This window comes from Pseudocercospora fijiensis (assembly GCF_000340215.1).
Source record: "Pseudocercospora fijiensis CIRAD86 unplaced genomic scaffold MYCFIscaffold_2, whole genome shotgun sequence".
Taxonomy (NCBI): Eukaryota; Fungi; Ascomycota; class Dothideomycetes; order Mycosphaerellales; family Mycosphaerellaceae; genus Pseudocercospora; species Pseudocercospora fijiensis.
In genome coordinates, this window is record NW_006921533.1 from 417,336 (window position 1) to 438,015 (window position 20,680).

Below are 20,680 nucleotides of genomic sequence, written 5' to 3' on the forward strand. Positions count from 1 at the left end.
TATGCATGTTCTAGATCGAGAACGCACTCGATAACGCCAAATGCGAGGATCATGGCGTCCACGAAGCCAGACTGGAAGAATTTGTCGCAGAAAAATGTCAGGCGGAGGAACGCATCCAAAAGGGTCTCGTGAAGTTAACGGCGAATGCCACTGCAATCCATAAATCTCTCCATGCCGAATATCAGCATCTTTCGAATAGTATCCTGCCATTGGGGTTTCGCGAGGCACTCGAAGACTGGTCAATGAAGAGGAGAGTCTATCAGGAGCGACAAGCCATGTGTACCAGGAAAGAGAACCTCCGAGACGTCGGTCAGCGGCTTTTGCAGGCGAAGAAAGCACAGATAAAAAGAGGGGTGGGAGACCTACGGCTTCGTATTTGGGGAGGCTACAAGACTCTCGAAATAGGCTCCTCAGGCTTGCGGCTGTTTCCAAAGTCGCAAGGCGGAAGGAAATGAATACTCTGAGAAGGCTCTGTAAGGTGCATGCAAGAAAGGCGTGGCTTGATATCAGAACCGAGGGGGAGAGAGCTACCACGGACCGTCAGGAAGTGGAGGAATGTTGGTGAAAAGTTCGTGCCTCTACGGGACGAGGCGATGCGTGCAGGCTTCAGTCCAGTGACAATTGGAGACGAGGCATGGGGCGAATTCCCAAAGCATCGAGACGATGGTAATACTTCTTCAGAGGCTGCAGACGAGAGAGAGGAGAGAGCGGAGTTGGCTGGGGAAAAGCATCCAGATGAGGACGTGCTCAACTTCGTCGAGGAGCAGCAGCAGCGAGTGATGCCTGGTGGAGGGTGGAAAGATGCTGACATGTGTGCTCATGATGCACGAACGCCGACCGCGGAGCTCAGTGTTCAAGAACTGGAGTTTGGCGAAAGCCAAGCAGGTGGCCTGACGAGCTCGAATGTCATGAAGGACAAGGTATGTGTTGTTGTTTTGCATGACGGCGAACGACCGTCAGAATCAAAGCCATTTGCTAATCTACTCTCCTCCTTCCGTAGATTTCCACATGGCGTCGAGCTTGTGAGCAGACTCGTGCTGATGCAAGCGCAATCTACCGGCAAGCCATGCACGGTCTAAGCATCTGAAGAGCCCAGCAGTATAAGATCAGTAACAACGCCCAACCAACCGCGACGCCACTCCTCTGTTCCTTCAGAACTCATGTATCAAGTCAATGGCAAAGACGCCAAGTCTGAAACTCCTGCGTCGAATCTTCGATAATCGTCTTTTGTCGGTTATGCCGCTGTAGCCACGCGGCTGTCCTTCGCCACTTTCAGTGCGCCCTCACCTCCTCCCAGTCCTCCTCCCTCTTGCACTCCAGCGAAGGCAGCGTGGACTTTCTCAGCCAAAATGGTGCCGTTGCCCTTCTTTTTCTTCTTCTTGGCTTGCTTAGTAACCTTGGCCGGGTCGAACTTGACCTTGGCAACACTGTCGTCGTAGTGACTACCATGCTGGCCGCTAGCGTTGTGGGCGCAGTTATTGACTGCAGATTGGATGTTGTGTCCGAATTCCTTAGAGGTTCAGGTGGTGGTGTCTCGATATCGCCGTACTTCACCCGATTGTTGCCTCGTGAAGTGTGGCTGGGGGGTTTGTGCATGTCGCCAGGACGCTCAAAAGGGCTGTGGGCCATTGAATTCTCTGCCCATCTATATCCCAAGAGACGGTCATTGTGCCCAATCCTATGCAAGATTCAAACTTGGAAAGGGAAGCCGATACAGCTCGCGGGGGCATTGGATAGAACCAGGATGCCAACAGAAGAGTCTGAGGAGATGATACCGAACAGGACGAGTCAGCTGCAGTCGCTTTCGTGATCGTGGTCATTTGATAAAATCACGACTGCGCTCTCAACAAACACGTCGTCCAAAATCGGCACCCATGCCCATCGGCAAGACTCGGGCCGAAGCACGCGCAATCCGCCCCTCCAAACCTTCACCTGACCTCTCTTCCTCCTCTTCGTCTCGACCTGCCTCTTCTCCTGCTGACATACAGAAAATCCTCTTCCACCTCCATTTCGCTACAGTATGTACACGATAAGCACCCTCAACGCACCCCGTCACCCGACAGAACGGCTTGTGCGTGTGACCAAAAGCATGCATGCATCGTCATCCAACAGATTCGCATGCAGTATACAGCACAGTATACATTTCCATCTCGAATCTTGATGCGAGCCCCGGTCAACAACCACGCAGGGCAGGCATACGTACGTCAAAGCTCGATCGTCGTCTGACACTGTTCATCAGTGCACCCAATAAGGTGATCGAGTATTGTCACATGGCTCCCAGGGCATGTTCCTTGATAAGGAGGTCGTACGGCAGCTTCTAAGTAGTAAGTATCTACCTAGCAGCTTTTCATCTTGCCTTCGTGTCTCGAATTCTGCTTTTCTTCAAAACGGAAACATATCATCATGTCGGAGCAGAAAGTCGAGGAGCAGATTGCTTCGACTGGAGGAGGTATGTCTTCTGCTTCGAACTCAGGTATCTGGTAGCGTCTCTGACGAGTTTACTTAATTGCAGGAGCACCGAGTGACATCAACGCCGCACCAGTCGAAACTTCAGTCAATGAACCGACTGTAAATGGAAACCCTGCGACTGAAGCAGTAACCTCTTCCTCAGGTTCGCAAAAAAGCGTCTTCCATCCTAAATCTCAAAAAAAGAAATCTAACGGTCATCTGCTCCAGCCCCAGCAACTTCTGAACCCGCCGCTACGGAAACCAGCAAGACAGACGCAGACCTACCTACGAAGAAACTCGTCAAAGACGTCACTGGGCGAGAGAAGAAAAGCACACTAAGTGGAATTCTCAAGAAACTTATGTTTTGGAAGAAGGATAAGAAGAAGCCTGCGGAAGCAGAAGCTGAGGCTGTGACTGGAGGTGCTACGACTGCATAAGAAATGGATGTGAGCGAGCGTGCTTTTGAGCGGGATACCCTGAAAGACATAAGACACATGGCGGATTGTGAGTGAGTGGAGGAAGTAATGTAATGTGTAGTGAATGCATTGGATACCCAACCCTTGATGTGACTGCGTATGATAAGTGTTTTGTTTCAAGATTCGCATGTTGAGACTTTTGCAGGTTCTTCTTGAGATCTCTAGAATGAGCACCTATGTGTAGTAGCACCCTCTTATTCAATTGCTCGGATTCTCTCACTCGCCCTGCTCCAACTCATCCAGCTGATTCAAAAGCTCCAGCTCTCTCTTTCGAATCTTAAGCATCTCCAGATCACGCTCGATTCTAGCTCTCTTCGAGCTCGAGCTCCCACGATGGTGTCCAGAGCTAGATGATGAGAGCTCGTGCGAAGAATTTGGAGATTCTTGATTTGACGTCTGGGGTGAAGGTGCAGTTACAGCAAACTTCTCCGTCTTGATGACTTGTGGGAGGAACTCTTCGTCGTCCTCATCCTCGTCGTTGCAGTCATAGAGTTTGCGCTTGATCGCAGCCGATGGTGGCATTGGCAAGCGGGATAGAGTTTTCAGCCGGAGATCATCGCGGCCCAGGCCGCGAAGGCTCTGCTTGCCTTTGCTTCGCGCTTTCGGTGCAGTCAATCTCTTCGAGCCTTGAATGTCGGTCTTAGAACCTTGTTTCGACTTGCTCGCAGCAGCATCGGACAGGATGGCGGTGCCCGATACTTCGTTCTCGGAGCCGCATAGTGATATGTCATCTTCCTCGTCGTCCTCGTCGTCCTCATCCGAAGACTCCTCGTCCGAAGAGGGATAAATCTCGCGGTAATTAATTCGCTGACGCGCGTTGGCTCGAGCTCTCAGCTTCCGGGTGTATTTCACAGGCGAGCCATCTTCAGTAGACAGAGTTCTGCGATGATCAATGATTGCCTCCTCTTCTCCTGAATCGGACTGTTCAAATCCGGTGTCCTCGTCAGCAAGACTGTTCTTCTCAGTAGCGTCGAAGTCGTATAGTTCTGCCTCCTTGAAGTTCAGCTCGCCAGCCGTAGTATAGTCGACTTCATGTGGGCGAAGATTGCGGAATTCGAACACGTAGGGCTCGCCATGTTTTCCGCCCTTCGAGAAGAACCAACTTAGGCGGATAGGATACGATTGCTCGAAATTGCTTTGGCTGTCATGTTGGTTAGCTGAATTAATCACGCGAAGACCACGGCTGAAGCTTACAGAGCGTTACGTCTAGGCTCGACATTGGTTTTGGAACTCTTGAAGTCCTCGATACGCTCGCGAGCGGCCCTTTGAAGATCGACTTTCCCACGCTGGACATGTACGGATACACAGCCGTGGTTCGCCTGGTAGACTGGGTCCTTCAGCCACTCGTCGCTTGCATTTTGTGGTCGTTCTAGTTATAAGGATCAGTTTCAGCATCGAAATAAAAAGCGGATCACTTACTCGCTGGCGCTGGCATTTTTAAGGGAAAGAGCTGTGCTGCTTGAACGCCGTCATGCCATACCATAGTGTGCCCGAAAGTGTATTTAGACCCAAGTGTTGCTGGTTTGAGTGGGATCCAGAACACTTGGGCGTACTCAGTGCCCTGCTGAGCGTAGTAATCTGGGTGGAAAGCAATGACTACGCTGACGCCACTTGCATTTTGGAGCTTGAACGACCGGTCAAGCTCGAGGAGCACTTCGAATTGCGAGCCGGCGGGAAGTATGACGCTGCGACTACCGATAGACCGATCAAGATAAAAGGTCTTTTTGCAGTATTGATTGCTGTACTCCGTCAGATCTTGGCCGTTGCTCTTGAGCGCCACGCGCACGCCGTCGAGATGGCGCATCTCGGAATGACTGCGAGGAATGGAGTGATGAGAAAATTCGTAACTTTTGGCCGAGCCATCCTGCCGACATTTGTACTTCTTGTCACCGCCAGTCCGCCATGGCCATCGAGTGGGTCCATTGTTTCATAATGCAAGTGAACCGCAAGTTGATAGTGCAAGTATGGTTGAATAGACCAATAAGCTGCGAGCCTCACTTTCCAAATTGCAAGTGAGGCATGTCCGGAAAACCTTATGCATCTGTGAGTCTTGAAGTGAGTTGGACTGCCACAAGACTGAGGAGGTGGGAGAGCTGAGCTGGTTTCGTAGACTATACATCCATCCCGGCGTGACCTATGTGCAGTAGCAAAGCAGCTTGGGGGATGTACAATATGGAAAATCTTACTACAATGGCGGGAGCTGACACGCCATGTTCCAGTGCCTACGCTTGCGCTGTACGCGGACAACCCGTCTACCTTTCCTTCTTGCGCCGAACGCCCTCCATGCTGTGATCTTGAACAAACGCTCCTACATAATCTTGTTGAAGGCTGGTATCAATGTTTGTGCCAACCAGAACGAGAAAGTGAGCTTTGGTCCGGTCATCAGAAGCTTTGGCACCAGACCCTTGAAGAAAGCGCTGAAGCCTTCATATCGTGCCATCTCTCCGATAATCTTCAGTCCAGACTTCTTGACCTCAAAGTTTTGGTTCTGTATACGGGTCTTGATAACATCGAGCGGCGCGGATACAATCAGTGATGCACTTGAACCGGCGATCGATGCGACGAAGTTCTGGCCCCAAGTGGCCTTGTTGTAGTCTTCCAGTGCGAACAGGTATTGCTTAGCAGCAGCAGAACCCCCGAAGAGCGCGAACGATCCAGGAGCGTTACGTGCGGCGGTCCAGCCCCAGCCTCGGTATAATCCAAATCCCTCATCTGCAACAATTCGCAGTACACCACGGCCGCGGAAAGCCTCTGGGTTTGTCTGTCTCTTGATCTTGAGCACGTCCAATGGCAGTAGAACGATCTCACCGATTCCGATCAATGAACCAGCAGTTGCGTGCATTATCGCCTTGCCATTGCCCTTGCCAAAAGTCGCGTCGAATTGTGCTCCGTGGTGGGTAGCGAGGTAGTCTCGTACGAAGGGCTGACCGCCATATTTGTACACTCTTTGCAGAACCTTGTATGCTGCTGCGTATCCGAGACCAGGGAAGAGGGTGAAAAACCGCTTGACGACGGGTTCGGAGGCGTGCTTTCGGAAAATGACTTCGTTGAGATGACTCGCACCAGAAATCTTGCCCTGGTTGGACATCAATCGCTTGGCTATCGTATCGACTGGGTGGAATATGATGAGCTCGGCAATACCAGCAGAGCCTGAGGCATTTTGTCAGCTGAAAGGTCAGTACGAAGTGAATTCTAGCGATCAGGTCACGTTACAACACATCGTTAACAAAAATACTCGCTCGACATTTGATGCGCCGCTCTTCGTCACTGCCATTGGAGGCGACATCTCGAATATTCAATGCCTTGGACGTGTTTGACCACACCCTATCTATTTGGAGACCCGTAGCAAACGCTGGAGCGAGGGAAAAGCAAAGAGGAAATATCGAGAATTGGTGTCGCGCGATGCTCCTTTGATACAAAAAGTTGATCTGCTCCTCGCACTAACAAAGCTCAATCATCCCTGCACATCAGCGCACAGGCCAGTGCGGGATTGTCCTCCGAGCCCGACTCGGTCTTCAACTGGACTTCACATTGTCTTCCGACAAGCAATTCGCTGATCTGTGCGAAGGCAAGAACCCTAAATATGTAGGATGAATGACTCGGGAAGGTCGGAATTGAAGCATATTAGGAGATCAGTCTCAAAAGTGTTATGCAAATTTCATGTCAGACCGATCTCACTCTACCCTGGGTATATCCAGTATGACGCCTTTGCTGAAACGCTGCAATGTCTTCGAACTCGATCTGCAATGCAACCGAGTGGGCCCTTAGAACGCAATCCACCTTCTACGATGCGGCAGGCGTCTGCACAGCAGTTGCGCTGCTTGGTGTCGTTGGGGTTACAAGCGAGCCACCTTTGCTCTTTCGTCGTTTGGACTTTTCACCACCTTTGCTGACTCTCCGCTCATCTTTGCTGCTCTTCGCCTCCTTTCCAGGCTCCTTGATCTTCGTCTTGAATGCATCAGCACCTGACGACTCGACCTTTGGCGAAGTTGCTCTTGATGTAGACGCCGAGTCTTTCTCAGCTCGAGCCTTGGCAAGCGCCGCTTCCTCGTCTGCTCTACGTTTCTTAACTGTAGCATGGGACGAGGAGAACTTGAAGCTGCCAGGTTCGCCGATCAAAGGGTTCTCATCGGTAAAGTCATCTCCATAAAAGATTGCCATTCTCAGAGAATCTGCCAGCAGACGAGTCTCTTCATAGTTGGACGAGTTTGCGGAGGTCGTGATTTGCGAGGCCGGCTGGACTGAGCCTGAGCGAAGAGATTGCGAATCTGTTCCAGGAGCAAGGCTGCCTTCGCGCGAGCGTATTGGGGATCCCGCTACCGACCCTGATGTGGTCGCCTTCGCAGTCTGACTTTGAGGGAGATAGCTGTGTCCCAACGCCGGATCATAGACTGGTAGGTCATGAATTCTCTCGATAACCTTGTTGAGACTACTGGCCGCAGCGAGCAAGCGATTGCCGATGATGTCGAAGACATTTGGAGCCTGGTAGACATTTATGCCGACAATGTAGTACGTCGCCAGAATTGTGATCTCCCACTGCCCTTCGATGATCACACCCGCCGGTCGTGGCGCATTGTCCTGTATTCTCTGCCTGTCCTGCTTGCGAACAACGTATATACCTGTCTTGACGCCTTGAGCAGCCAACTCCTTGTCCGCCACAGGCTGCGGCTCTGCTACGATCATGAATTCGAGGCCGTTGCGCGATCGAACGAGGTCTTCAAAGCCCTTGCGGTTGTTGCTGAGCTCATACATATTCCAGTCGTTCTGAGCCTGTGAGAGGTACATGCCATTCTTGGAGCTCCAGTCGAAGAAGGGCGATTCAGACATGTATCGATGTATCATGTTCTCGTCCATCGGCTGACCGTTCATCTCATTGACCCACCAGTCAACAATTTCTGGGCGCGCGTGGATCACCTCGTCGATAGGAGGAGCTTTGGACGCCATCTTGTTTGACGCGATTTGCTCTCGAGGTTTGAGGATTGTCTGTAGACAGCGGTAATGGACTCGAGACGCGTGACAGGGTGTTCAGAGACGGAAGTGAAGCTTGCTCTTTACTCATCTGTAAAGGATTTCAAGGGCGATCTTAATCGGACCATGTCAGATGTAAGAGTGCTCAGACCCGCTAAATATTCACTGCAGCAGCAAGGGAATGTGAGGTAGATCGTTGTTGGTGGTTGATGTTCACAAGAAAATAGTCAAGCAGCTTGTGCTGAGCTCACGGCAATGTCGCATGCGCCGGCTCGCTGGACGGAGCTCTATACATACCAGATTGTCAATGGAGGGTTAGCTTCACTTTAGTCTATTGTCGCTTCCTATTCTTCCTATACCTTCCTTACTAACCTTACTATGCCTATTATCGCGACAAACCTTACTTAGACTCGCTATACTTTCGCGCCTTGCCTCGTAATATTCTTCTTCTATCGATAATACCGATAGCGATACCGATACCGATACCGATAGTAGTAGCCGCTATAACTAGTATTCCGCGAGACCTTATTCTTAGCGCAGCTTTAGCAGCTTTAGCTTTAACTTTAGTAGCGTACTTACTAGTAGAAGGAGGAGAATATTTATCGTAAGTTACGAGGCGTATCGCTATAGACTCGCTACTAACTCGCTCTAGACTTCGACGCCCTACGACTATAAATACCTACGATTTCTAGTATTATAGCGCGTAGATATAGCAAGAGCTACTCGATTAAATAGCGATACTAGATAAGAAGAAGGCGGTATTAAATAGACTACGGAAATATAAAGCTACTAGACTTATTATAGAAACGGACTCTAGTAAGCTTATACTAGCGCTATACTACTACTATATACGCTCTAATAACTTTAAGTGTCGTATACTTAATACTAAGGGCGAGCGAGTCTATGCTTATTATAAGTATAAGGGCAAGTCTAGCTATACGGCTAGTATAGAAGAGGTTAAAGAAGACGATAGAAATAGCGAGCTAGCCGCGATATAGGCGCGAGTCGAGGCTATAGAGGCAAAGAATGCTATATTAGAGGTAAAGATTAAGGTATTAGAAGCTAGGTTCGATAAGTTAGAAGGATATTGCCTCTCGTAGTTTAAATAGCTTAAGAATAAGGCTATTATTAAGTCTAAGGATATATATACGATATAGAAGGAGCTATAGCTAAATAGCGATCGCGAGCTACTAGTAGATAATGTTTAAAGAGCGAGTCTATAGCGAGTCTATAGCGAGTCTATATTTTAATTTCCTTTCTTCTTCGATCGTGTCTCTATAGATAATAGATTAACTAGCTTCTAAGTACGCTTTAGCTTCTAACTCTTCTAACTATCTTGCTAGCTATCTTACTAACCTTGCTAACCTTACTAGCCTTACTAGCCTTACTAGCCTTGCTAGCCTTCTTACTAGCTATCTTGCTAGCCTTCTTACTAACTATCTTACTAACTATCTTACTAACTATCTTGCTAACTATCTTGCTAGTCCTTAGCTTCGCTCGACTCTTTTAGAATAGGCGTAACTCGCGGTAGCCTCGCGGTGTCCTCGCTACTTAGGTTAATAAACTTAGGCGGCTTTTTTATATCGATTACCTTCTCCTTCTATAGCTTCTCTTACTTAATCTCTATAGATAGAACAACCCTATCCTAACTCGCTATAGCACTCGCGCTGCTACTCGTAGTAGGAGTACTTAGCCGGTACTTCCGCTTTAGTTGCTTTTATTACTATAGCTTCCGCTATTAGATATAGATTTTAAGGTAATAGATTAGTAGCTGCTTTGTTGCTTTCCCTATTTGCGGTTTAAAGAGTATAAGAGCCTCTTTAACTAGTCCTAGGCCGAGTGCTTTAGATGCGACTTTATCTAGTAATAGGCGCTTATTATCGAAATTAGTATAAAAGAAGTACTTTGTATAGTCGTCGACCTAATAGACGCTACCTTACGGTAGGTCCTTAGCGTTAATCCGACTAAGAACCTAGTCTATAAGTAATATATTAGCTTCTTCGAAGTCTTTGTTAGACTAGATATTAGTAATAGAAGTCTATAGGACTAGCTAATTATATTCCTATAGGTCGACTCTACCCCTATAAGAAACCTCTACTCGCTAGCTAAAAACTGAATAGCGGTAGGTAAATAATACCTTTGTTAGCTCCCTTAATGCTTGTATAGGTATTAGTAGACGTTGCGAGAGGCTCCGAGATCTAGCATTTAGTCGAGAAGTTAGCTTATACTGCTAAATAGTAGCATTGCGTATAGTATTCGCCGCCTTAGGTAGAGAAGGGAACGTATTAAAGCCTCGTACTATACTCGCAGTTAAACTCGTAGCAGTAGTAGTAGTAGCTGCTACTGCTACTAACGGCTCGCGTATAAATCGCTCGGTTAGTAGATTAGGGTTCTTAAGACTATATTAGTTATAGAATGCGTATGTTTTTAATAGTGTTATATAGTTAGCGCCGGTAATAGTATAAAAGGTACCCTAGACAGGCATTATTAGCAGTAGAACTAAGGTAGAACAAGATAGGAATTAAAAGATTAAGAAGGAAATAGAACTAAAATAAGCGACTCGCGGCCGGCTCGCGGCCGGCTCGTAGATCCCTTATTTTAGATTAGTATATATTATTTATAAACTTAATTAATCTAGCCCCGGTATTCGCCCTACCTAACGTCTAATTACGAGCTGCTAATAGCTTGTCTAACTCTATTAGTTTAGGCCCTAACCCTATAGCTATATACTCGGCAATTAGCTATCGAAGAAGTAAGTATACCTAGCGGTAAACTCGCTCTCTATCGCTATTATTCTCGCTACTACTAACTAGATACGAGAAGCCGCGAGTCTATAATGCTATCTAACACTAAGTAAGCGTAGCCTCGGGCAGGTAGGCTTTAAGATCTAGGAGCGAGTCTATTAGCGAGTCTATAGCGAGTACTATAGAATCTAATATATACCGAATCCTTAAAGGTCTTCCTCTATATTATTAAGTACGCCGTTAGGTATAGGAATACCTTAATAAGAATGCCCGCTTAGCTCTAGATAATAGTATAGAATATGCGGAATACCTAGTACGACGTATAGTCGATTAGCCTACTTCCTAATCCGATAGCTATTCTAGAGGTAAACAAATTCGAGGACTTTATAGCGTATAATTAGTATATAGACTATAAGGAAGGTAATCCGATCGGCTAGTAATTTAGCATCGTATAGTAACTCGCGTAGCAACTTATAAAAATAGCCCCTCTAGCTATTTAATATAAGTGCTTGCTAGCGCTACTATACCTCGATCCGCTAGTTTATCTTACTCGTACCGTATTTAAAGCAGTCTTCGAAAGCTAGTAGTTCTAGTTCTAGTTCTAGTTCCGGTTCTAGGTTACTACGAGTCGTAAGGCGAGTCGTATAGTAAGCGTCCGCAGCTAGAATCGTTTCCGCCCTACGGTCTAATCGGATAATCTATAGCATTATACTACTATTCTTAATTATTATAATATATTAAGCGAGTACGGATATAGCTATATAGCTAGTAATCCCTACGTAGACCTAGATAATATAACGCGAGTAGATATTAATAGCTACGTAGATCTATATCCCCTAATGCTCGAATTTATAGTAAGCATCTATTAATATTACGTAGCTAGGGCCTAGTATAATAATCGCTCTATAGTACTCTCGCGCCTACTCGTAGCAAACTCGTAACCCTTTAGGATTTAGTAAGCAAGCTATACGATATAGCCGATCTCTGCTAATAATGTTGTATTTAGACCTAATATAGGTATATAGGTACCGTCGGCCGAAGGACTCTACTATAGACTTCTCGAGCTCTTCCTATAAGACCTCTACTATCTCCTCTTCCGCTTCTATCTATCTATCTCGCGATAATACCTTCTTTAATCTAAGCTCTTAACGTATCCGTTAATATCTCTACTAGCTAATATTAAATCTATCTATCTTTAGTACTTTAACCGCTTCTTTATTAGTTAAGTGTAAAGCGGAGAAGGTATATACGACTTAGATCTTTAGTACCTCGATATTATTAACTTAGTTATAGTAAGCGTAATAGCTATAATTAACCCTCTATTCCTTAAGCCTCCGACAAAGCGTAGAAAGAGCTATCTAGTAACTAGTCTCTTATATAAGGTACTATAGGATTTCGCCTTATATAGTACCGCTATTAACCTATAAGGTTATCTAAGCCCTCTATAGCGAGAGATCGATACGTAGAGGCATTTTGCGAGTTAATAGCGAGTATAGTGCGAGGGCAAATATAGAAAGTTGGTCGTAGAGGTAGGTTAGTAGAGGCGGTGAGAACCTCTATTAACAATCTAGTATATATGGGCCTCCCTATCGCTGCCGCAACTCAATTCGCGGGCCACCTTCCTCGTCTGTTACTGCCGTCTAATATCCTTACCCTGCTCTAATAGCTATGTCTTGCTATTCGCCCTCTTAGCCTGTCTTTCGAGGTGTCTGTATTCTAGCAACGCGCTAATTCTCGGGTAGCGCATTCCGTAGAGATCTACAATTGAATAACGTTTTGTATGCCCCGCTAAGACTATGAAATTCGTATATACTCGAGCTATAATTTTGGGAATTTTGAAACTACTACTACCTCGTCGCCTCTGTTATCGCCCTAATAGAGGAACTACCGGATATTACTGTACCTGACGGCAATGGTAATGCGCTTAGCAACCTTAGCGTCCTTCGCGACAGGCTCTTCCTCATCGATAAGGATATATCGCTGTCCTATACTAAATAGATTATTGCTATCAAACTGATGTCTAATATATATAGCTATACTCGTACAACAGTGCCTAAGGAAGACCGCAATAGCTATATTATCTCTAGGTCCTATTACAAGTATATTGAGGCTAAGAGAATAGAAGCGGCGGAAACGAAGAAGAAGAAGGTCGAAGATATATCTAGTCGCTAGAAGCTAGAATACGCGCCATTCGAGCCTTATAGAGTTAGTCTTATTATATTGCGATACTACGACAGTATCGACGACAATAAGCCTACGAGGGTTGTTATTTAGCGTACCGACTATCGACATAGACATACCTATACCTTATAGCAGAGCGACGCGCGGCGGACTAACGCATACCTAAAAGAGATAGGTTAAGAGAAGTTAGATAGATCACCTCGAATTAGCCGTACGAGAGACTTTTTAAAGGATAACTATAGCAATATTAGTAGCAATGCTGTCTAGTATTAGACGTTATATAACCTAGCAAGAAGCTCCCTACACTACAATCGAGATAAGCGCTATATTGTCCCCGGCAAAAGCGCTATTCTACGGTAAATTAAAGAGGCGAAAGAGCGTGCGATTAAGCGTAGTTATTATTGTAAGGTGTACTAGGTGCAGACGTCTAAAGGTCTTAAATGGGGCATTGTATATACTACTAAGAAGGGCATTGAGTTGCTAAAGAGGTATAGCGAGTTCTTATCGCAAGACGCTACCTACGATACTAATAATACTAGCTTCTTCCTCGTTAACCTATTCGTACGAGACGAGAACAACTTCTAACGCCCTATTGCTTATATGCTTATCGAGAGCCAGTATTCTATCGTTATTGCGACTAGCTTCTACTACTTGTCTTCGTAGGCCGATTACAAGAAGCCTAGTAGTTAGAACCTTAGATAGACGATTGTTGATAACTCTATAAGCGAACAGGCGGCTTTCCGGTTAGGGTTTAATAACGAAGTTGTAGTATATCTATACTAACGACACGTTGTCGAGACTATTCGAAAGAAGTTTAGTATTAAGCGTAGCTATAAGAAGACACAACAGGCTCTATTTAGTGCGCTCTACTTCGTAGAAGACCGTAACGAGGCTCTTTAATATATATAGCTTGTAGAAGCCTCGCTACTAGGTAGCTAGCAGGATCTACTAGCGGCCTATTTCAAACGAGAGTAGTCTATCGAGTATGCTAAGCTCTAGTATATATACGCTCGACGGGGCAATCTACGCGTTTTGTAGGTAAATATAGCTGTTTCTTCCTAACTGGTGTACTATAGTTTAAGCTGACTTTCCTTATAGGACCGTACGACTAGCTATATTAAGGGCTATTATGCCTATTACAAGCGCGGTAACGAGACGACAATCTACAACTAGTTATTAGCAGGCGCTCTTATATACTCTCTCGATATCGACGACTACTAGTATAACAATGCCGACGTTGCTAAAGCTTCTATGCTATAATTGCTACTCTTCCGCAGTCTTAGCTATTCGAGGCTTTAAGAACTACTATACTATCTACAGAAGAAGATTGCTAAGCAGTATAAGATTGCTCGTTTACGGTATAAGCGAGGTGCTATTGCCTAGTCTCGTTTTGAGCCTACGGTTAACGAAGAGACGCTATCTGAGTGCCCTTGCCTGTTCTTCCTTAGCTAGTATTAGCCCTGCTGTTATATACTATTTAATAGCGAATTTAAGGATAATCAGTTGTCTCGGAAGCAGGTAGATAAGTATATAGACCGCTAGAAGGCAATAGATAGTAGACAAGGCTCAAATAACGCCTCTACGGTCTACGAGGAGTAGTTTAATAGCAATCGTATACTAATCGATAACCTAGCTGTTATAGAAGGCTTAGAAGGAGGCGGCAGTAGCGTGTTAGAGCGCAATTACTATATTCTTCTTTACTACGTTATTAACAACTTTAAGGAAGACTTCTATCGCCTAGCGAGGGCCGCTTAGTTAATAGATAACCTATCGAAGAAGGACTATAACGACTATATACAGTACCTCTACGAGCACTATTCGAAGGTCGTTAGCGAGGCTGTCTACCAACTGTCGATAGAATAGTAGCTCGAGAAGGTGAAGTTAGATAACGATTTCTAACGTTAAATTAACTAGACTCGCGACAACTTTATTAATAACGATATAGTAGACGACGACGACTATATCGATAACTAGGTTCTTAGCACAATAGCTAATCTACTAGATACTAGTTATATTAGTGAGACGAGGCTTAGTTAGCGACCGCTATTTAGTTAATAGGTACCGCCGCTACCGCCGCTATTGTTCTCGTTATAACCCTTCTTTCCGACTTAATATACGGCGCGCGTGTTAAACGACTTCTAATCTACCGCCGGCGGCTATAACGTGCAGTATAACGGCAATAGCGTATAGAGCGACTACTTACTAACTCGCTACCTCGAGCAAATGCTACCTTCTACGCCCTTCGTACCTTCTATACCGAGCCGTTTGCGATATAACACTACTATCGACACTACGAGCGACAGCTAGTCCGAGAACCTTCTATAGAATACACTAATTCTACTACCGCCTAACGCCGACGTATAGCTATTTAACCGTAGCTTTAAGCTATACTATAATCTATAGATAGGCGCGTAAGAGCGATATAAAATAAGGCTATAATAGGCGCTAACTAATGAGGTATTAGAAGATTAGGTATAGCGACTGCGACAACAGCGACAGCGATAGCAACAGTAAGGTAGATAGGGCAAGAGCGCGTTAATAATACCTAGAATTTGCTATACTAGTAACCTATTACCTATACTTTAGCTTTATTTATCGCTATTGCTGGCGGCAACGAGGTTTTGCCAGCGTTGCTAGCGTTGCCATTATCTTACTCAGTTCCCAGCAATATGTTGCTATAACGTGGGTTTTGCGTCATTTTGTGGGACCCGCGTACTTCCGGAGGTACGTGCGCTGCCAAGCGTTGCCAGAATACAGACACCCGTCTTTCGGCTCGGGAGCTCTTCTCATTTGTCTCACGCACTCCTTATGCCTCATGCTATCGCTACCGCTACTAGTAGCTCTGCAATCGTGAACTTCTGCGCCGGCTGAGCATTCTGATCCTGGTCCGCGGCTCTCCAAGAGGAGGGAGGCCCACCCGTGAGACATCCTTCGCCATGTCTTCCGCCGAATCGAAACTTCCGCGCGTTCCCAAATTCCCTACGCACAATGCTCCTCGTGTCTGGTTTCTTACTTGCGCAAATAGTCCAATCGGTATATCGCTGTGCAGACACTTACTGGCCCATGGAGACTACGTGACAGCTGGAGTTCAGCCTGTGGAATTTGAGAGGGAGGAAGAACGGAGCCGCGACTTCAAGGAGTTCTTAGAGGAGCTAAGTGCTCCTGCTTCAACGCGAGACGATGTGGATCATGGCAACGACAAAGATGGCCTGAGCGAGAAGGACAGGGAGAAACAGGAGAAGGAAGAGAGGGAGAGGGAGCTGTGGAAGAGCCGGCTACGAGTCGTCGCATTGAACGTTAAGATCATGGGCCAGTGTCAGTCTGCTGTGGCTGAGGCCGTGAGATGCTTTGGGAGAGTCGACATTCTATTTTGCTGCCACTCGGAAGTTGTTGTGGGAACCGTCGAAGAGCTGTCGCAAAGTCCCAGGACGCTGAGTCTGGTCAAGGACCAATTCGAAACCAACTTCTTCGGGCCAGTCAATGCCATCAAAGCTACTCTACCAATATTTCGCCAGAAGAAAAATGGCCATATCGTTCTGATGACTGCTGTGACTGGACACTTGGGCACACCTGGACTCGGCATGTACTGTGCCAGTCAATGGGCAATCGAAGGCTATTGCGACAGTCTGGCATATGAAATTGCTCCCTTCAACATCAGGATGACCATAGTGCAGCCAAACATGGAAGTCAATGTCTTGACGCACCGAATCACTTCTGCTCCTCCTATGGCTTGCTATGCAGACGACAGTAACCCGGCACCTCTGTCACGCAACATTCTATCGTCGCTCTTGGACCGGATTGATGGAACCGCCGAGCCTACCACTGGCGATCAACTACATTCAAGTGAAGTGACGAGTCTATATCCACCTCTGAGCAGAGGCATGAAGGAGCGTCTAGTTGCAGAGACAGTGCATGCCGTCGCAGCCATCGGCGGACATGACAATCCTCCGGCTCGTCACATCGTGGGTTTGGAAGGTGTCACGACAGTCAAAGAGAAGCTCAAGACAGTGAGCGAGGAGCTTGAAGAGTTCGTCGAATGCAGCAGTGCGGCCGACATTGAAAGGCACGAAGAGATCCTCACACCCAGCCAAACCATTGCAATGCCAGGCTGAATAAGGAGAAAGTTTCCTTCGATGCCAGGATGATGCTGTTGCCCGATGCGGCGATGCGCCTGGGCAATTGACGACGGACAGCCTTGCGATTCACACCTCAACTTTGCGGACATTGAGCATTGACTTCGCGTGCAGGGCGCGATCGAGTCTTGTACGTGCAGCATTTGCTTCGAGAAAGCGGCGGCCAAGGCACCAAGGCACGTCGTGAGATCGGCCCCGCCCCGCTTCGCTGATCTCCACACCTCTTGCAGTGAGTCCGCTTTGCACTCCACAGCACAGCCTGTGGCTCCTCCAAACCTTTCGAGTGCCTGACGACAGCCGCCGCCGCTGCTGGTCCACGAGCTTTCTGCAAGTTCCAATGTTTCACGACCGACCGCCCACGTCATCGCATACCACGATCTTGCCATTCTCGCAATTGACCGCACGCAATATGGAGTGGCACCAGCAGTGATATGGTACGCAAAGAACGACCTGAGAGAAGGCCCGAATACAGCGCCGAAGAGCAAAGGCGCACCCTTTGCGGAAAGAGATGGCCGCAGAGACACAACGTACACAATTGCCGCCGACTACCTCCAACCCTTCGACGAATGCTAGTAGCGGAAGCGGCGGCGGAAGTAAGGCGCCGACCAAGCAGCTTAAGCGAGCATGTGATTGTTGCAGAAAGAGAAAGGTTCGATGTGATGGGCAGGATCCGTGTACACCATGCAGAAAAGCCAGCATACGATGCGCGTACCTGCAACCGCCGAAGAAGAAGGGCCCGAAAGGTTTGCGCAGTGCTCGGGTCCTGCATGCGCTTCGTCGCATTGACGACACCGCCTCGCAAAGTCCAACAAGTCCACATAGTCCCAGTGCACCGTTTGGTAATTGGGAATGGGGTCAGAATGGCTCAGTACCACCGGGTGCTTCATACTCCGGCCAGATGAATGCGCAGACGTCGGATCCCGCGTACGGACAACAAACGAGCGTAGCACCCGATCAGCAGCCTTACTATCAACCTATGCCGCCACCTCAGCACCAATATCCTCTTCCACCATACCGACCACAACCGTCGCATGCACCGCAACGTAGTTGGACTCAATCGACCCAAGCTGAGTCAGTCCCGGGGAGCGATGATGTTCCACGAGTCATGTCGCCATCATCTACAGAGTATGGCCACCGGATGCTGTCTCCCGAGACATTTCTACCCTACGTGCAGCTGTTCTTCAACCACATGTTTGCCATCATGCCAGTCATCGATCGTACCCAATTCATGGACCCGAGCCTTTACACTAGTCAACGCGCCATGAGTCCGGAACTGTATGCCTTTCTGTGTGCACTATGCGCCGCGACCCTTGTGCAACTCGATGACTCTATTCCCACGCCGCCACGACTTCATCCCGCAAGACCGACCGATTCGGTATTCGTTGAGGAATGCTTGCGGGAGCGAAAGACTTATGACTATGTTGGGCATGTTACGACAACGAATCTCATGACTTCCTTTTTCCTCTTTGCATACTACGGAAATCACGAGCATCACGACCGCGCTTGGTTCTATTTGCAGGAGAGCATCACGATCAGCGAGAACTTGAACATGGATGACGAGGAGTCTTATGAGAAGCTCGATCCCACAGAAGCGCAGTGGCGAAGACGATTATATTGGCTGCTATTCATCACAGAGCGAGCATATGCTGTCCAACGGCGAAAGCATACGCGATTGCATGCTATGACCGTTGCATTGCCTGCTGTTTTCGAAAGCGAAGATCCGCAGCTGCTGACAGGTTTCGTCAATCTCGCAAACCTGTTCAGTGCAGTGGACGACTCTTTCGTGAGCGCATGGCGTGGCTCTAGACGAGCTAGCTTGTGCGATGAAGCGTGGTTGGTGAAGACGCAGAAGCAGCTTGATGCCACAGCCAATGCGGCTGGGCTTGGAGAATTGACAGAAACGCAACGCCTCGACATTAGCGTAACGAGAGAATGGCTGCACGTCTTAGCTTGGCAGATGGGAGTGAGCAACGGCTTGATCTGGGGCCAAGGAGAAGGAGGGATGAGGCTAGATTACCCAGTCGAGCTGGCCCGGAAGGTAGTTGAAATCACATCCGGCGCAAGTGCTTTGGCACTTGATAGCCACGGAATTGGAATGGTGAGTCAAGAAGCATCATCTTTGACCAGCAGCGCAAAAGGCTAACTTGTCGTGCAGGAACAGAAGCTTTCCGACATTGCTGGATGTCTTGCCGATGTTCTGAAATGTACTGCTGGCGATGCATCCTCGACATTCCTGGAAGGCAAGCAGTACCTCAATATCCTGCTCCAACGTCTTTCCAGCATGCGTGGGAAAGAGTCGCGTTACCTGCGTCCTCTGATGGCCAAGATGGATGGCTTGATGGGCTTCGAATTAAGCAATGCGACACTTCCACCACCACAGGAAATTCAACAGGCCTTGGACGCGAAGCAACACGCCTTTTCTCAGAGCTTACAAGCCCCAACAGCACAAGGCGAATTTGCAACGTCATCCGGTCAGTGGTCGATGAGAGACTCCGTGTCGATGCTTCGGACTTTGTCCATGTGCGGCAACCTGGGCATGCCAAGTCTTTCAGTACCCACTGATGATTGGGGTCAAAGGCGCCCCAGCGGACGAGTGATACCTGTTGAAGAAGAAGAACTCGATCTGCTTCAGCCTTGGCTACAGCAGACCGCCGTCCAGAGCATGTAGGCGGGCGTGACGAAGAACATGAGATGACGAAGTGACTGGATGAGATACGGCTGCATTCGAGGGAGCGCATAGTTGTTTCTGGGCAAGGCGATGGCTTCAGTGAGCGTTACGTACAGACCATATCATACCCATCAATCCTTTTTCAAGCAAAAGAAGTATTTGATCACCATACGGGCTGCATATATTATTCATCCACCTCCCAAATCGCCTCGGCATATCTCCTCAAACTCAATTCCCATGCCGCTCCCGTCTCCTGCACCTCCGACCCGGTTGAACCGCTTTCCCGGCTCTCTTTCTTTCGCACAGTACCATGGCAACACTGAGATTATTATACATTCTGCGCCAACCTTCTCATACCAAGTATTCTCACGGGCATGGGTTACACGGCGAGACATTGGATGCTTATGGTCTGAGACTAATGGGAGTCCCTTCTAGCGTGCGCGCCGGCGGAAGTAACGTGCCTTGACTCGGATATTCGTGGATGTGGGATCCTGGCGAATATGAGGGACAACTTGACAAGGAAGGAGTTGGAGTTGGAGTTGGGGTGGATTATAGAGTGGCACTTGCGTGTAGGAACTTTAGGAAGATGCTCTATAGTACGGAAGAATCTTTCAATTATTACTTAGATAGGAGCGTCGCTTTGAATAAAGAGCTAGGGTGTCGGAGGATTCTGTTGGAAGGGACGGTGGTGTTGGGATTTGAAGAGATGGTGAGGTGATGCTGCTGTGATGTGGGTGGCTCCGACTCGAGTGTAGCAGCTCCTGCGAAATTGGGCCCGCAAGCAAGATGCAGTCACGCTGTGCCACGACGTTGCTTTTCGAGCTGAAGACTCTGTCCCTATAACGACGCAGTCCCAGGAGATGTGGTTGCCGCAGGATGTCCTCTCGGAGACCTCCTTGAGTGGATTTGCACGAGGAAGAAGGTGGGCGAGGATGATTAGGGAAAAGAGATGTCTTCAACCACGGGCGAAGTCCTGAACATGGTGCTAGTTCGACCGCGCATGCGTAGAACAAGTAGACGAGGGTACCTAGAATCTGATTCTGCTCATCGCTGCCAATTTCT

General features: G+C 47.8%; 7 protein-coding genes across 7 annotated transcripts; 3 read left to right on the forward strand and 4 right to left on the reverse strand.

The window, feature by feature from the left end:
• Positions 1-1,234: 1,234 nt before the first annotated feature.
• MYCFIDRAFT_171250 (uncharacterized protein) lies at positions 1,235-2,286 on the reverse strand (the record flags this gene model as incomplete). Its single annotated transcript, XM_007924781.1, has 8 exons — positions 1,235-1,457; positions 1,484-1,678; positions 1,716-1,801; positions 1,834-1,842; positions 1,873-1,977; positions 2,004-2,038; positions 2,067-2,228; positions 2,271-2,286. 8 exons carry the CDS (start codon positions 2,284-2,286, stop codon positions 1,235-1,237), a joined length of 831 nt encoding a protein of 276 aa, XP_007922972.1.
• Positions 2,287-2,346: 60 nt separating this feature from the next.
• MYCFIDRAFT_210201 (uncharacterized protein) lies at positions 2,347-3,692 on the forward strand. Its single transcript, XM_007924782.1, has 3 exons — positions 2,347-2,449; positions 2,513-2,611; positions 2,677-3,692. Exons 1-3 carry the CDS (start codon positions 2,404-2,406, stop codon positions 2,883-2,885), a joined length of 354 nt encoding a protein of 117 aa, XP_007922973.1. The 5' UTR covers positions 2,347-2,403; the 3' UTR covers positions 2,886-3,692.
• Positions 3,141-4,728, reverse strand: MYCFIDRAFT_83400 (uncharacterized protein; the record flags this gene model as incomplete). The annotated part of the gene is made up of 3 exons (XM_007924690.1): positions 3,141-4,065; positions 4,119-4,293; positions 4,344-4,728. The coding sequence occupies 3 exons, from the start codon at positions 4,726-4,728 to the stop codon at positions 3,141-3,143; spliced, it is 1,485 nt and encodes a 494-aa protein (XP_007922881.1).
• A 274-nt stretch (positions 4,729-5,002) lies between these two features.
• Positions 5,003-6,078, reverse strand: MYCFIDRAFT_160995 (uncharacterized protein). Its single transcript, XM_007924783.1, has one exon. It carries the CDS (start codon positions 6,010-6,012, stop codon positions 5,233-5,235), a length of 780 nt encoding a protein of 259 aa, XP_007922974.1. The 5' UTR covers positions 6,013-6,078; the 3' UTR covers positions 5,003-5,232.
• Positions 6,079-6,533: 455 nt separating this feature from the next.
• MYCFIDRAFT_150414 (uncharacterized protein) lies at positions 6,534-8,146 on the reverse strand. Its single transcript, XM_007924784.1, has one exon. The coding sequence runs from the start codon at positions 7,866-7,868 to the stop codon at positions 6,708-6,710; it is 1,161 nt and encodes a 386-aa protein (XP_007922975.1). The 5' UTR covers positions 7,869-8,146; the 3' UTR covers positions 6,534-6,707.
• A 7,607-nt stretch (positions 8,147-15,753) lies between these two features.
• MYCFIDRAFT_42651 (uncharacterized protein) lies at positions 15,754-16,929 on the forward strand (the record flags this gene model as incomplete). The annotated part of the gene is made up of 2 exons (XM_007924285.1): positions 15,754-15,999; positions 16,072-16,929. 2 exons carry the CDS (start codon positions 15,754-15,756, stop codon positions 16,927-16,929), a joined length of 1,104 nt encoding a protein of 367 aa, XP_007922476.1.
• A 349-nt stretch (positions 16,930-17,278) lies between these two features.
• On the forward strand, positions 17,279-19,766 carry MYCFIDRAFT_88748 (uncharacterized protein). Its single transcript, XM_007924785.1, has 3 exons — positions 17,279-17,693; positions 17,755-19,048; positions 19,106-19,766. The coding sequence occupies exons 1-3, from the start codon at positions 17,632-17,634 to the stop codon at positions 19,616-19,618; spliced, it is 1,869 nt and encodes a 622-aa protein (XP_007922976.1). The 5' UTR covers positions 17,279-17,631; the 3' UTR covers positions 19,619-19,766.
• The last annotated feature ends 914 nt before the right edge of the window (positions 19,767-20,680 follow it).

What these genes read in the sequence shown, in the direction of transcription:
- MYCFIDRAFT_160995 (XM_007924783.1), bottom strand. Translation starts at nt 6,012, where the DNA reads ATGTCCAACCAGGGCAAGATTTCTGGTGCGAGTCATCTCAACGAAGTC.
- MYCFIDRAFT_88748 (XM_007924785.1), top strand. Translation starts at nt 17,632, where the DNA reads ATGCAGAAAAGCCAGCATACGATGCGCGTACCTGCAACCGCCGAAGAA. An exon ending in GAAGAAGAAGGGCCCGAAAG is followed by an intron (nt 17,694 to 17,754) that starts GTTTGCGCAGTG and finishes CGCCTCGCAAAG; the next exon opens with TCCAACAAGTCCACATAGTC. An exon ending in ATAGCCACGGAATTGGAATG is followed by an intron (nt 19,049 to 19,105) that starts GTGAGTCAAGAA and finishes CTTGTCGTGCAG; the next exon opens with GAACAGAAGCTTTCCGACAT.
- MYCFIDRAFT_150414 (XM_007924784.1), bottom strand. Translation starts at nt 7,868, where the DNA reads ATGGCGTCCAAAGCTCCTCCTATCGACGAGGTGATCCACGCGCGCCCA.
- MYCFIDRAFT_210201 (XM_007924782.1), top strand. Translation starts at nt 2,404, where the DNA reads ATGTCGGAGCAGAAAGTCGAGGAGCAGATTGCTTCGACTGGAGGAG. An exon ending in GATTGCTTCGACTGGAGGAG is followed by an intron (nt 2,450 to 2,512) that starts GTATGTCTTCTG and finishes ACTTAATTGCAG; the next exon opens with GAGCACCGAGTGACATCAAC. An exon ending in AGCAGTAACCTCTTCCTCAG is followed by an intron (nt 2,612 to 2,676) that starts GTTCGCAAAAAA and finishes CATCTGCTCCAG; the next exon opens with CCCCAGCAACTTCTGAACCC.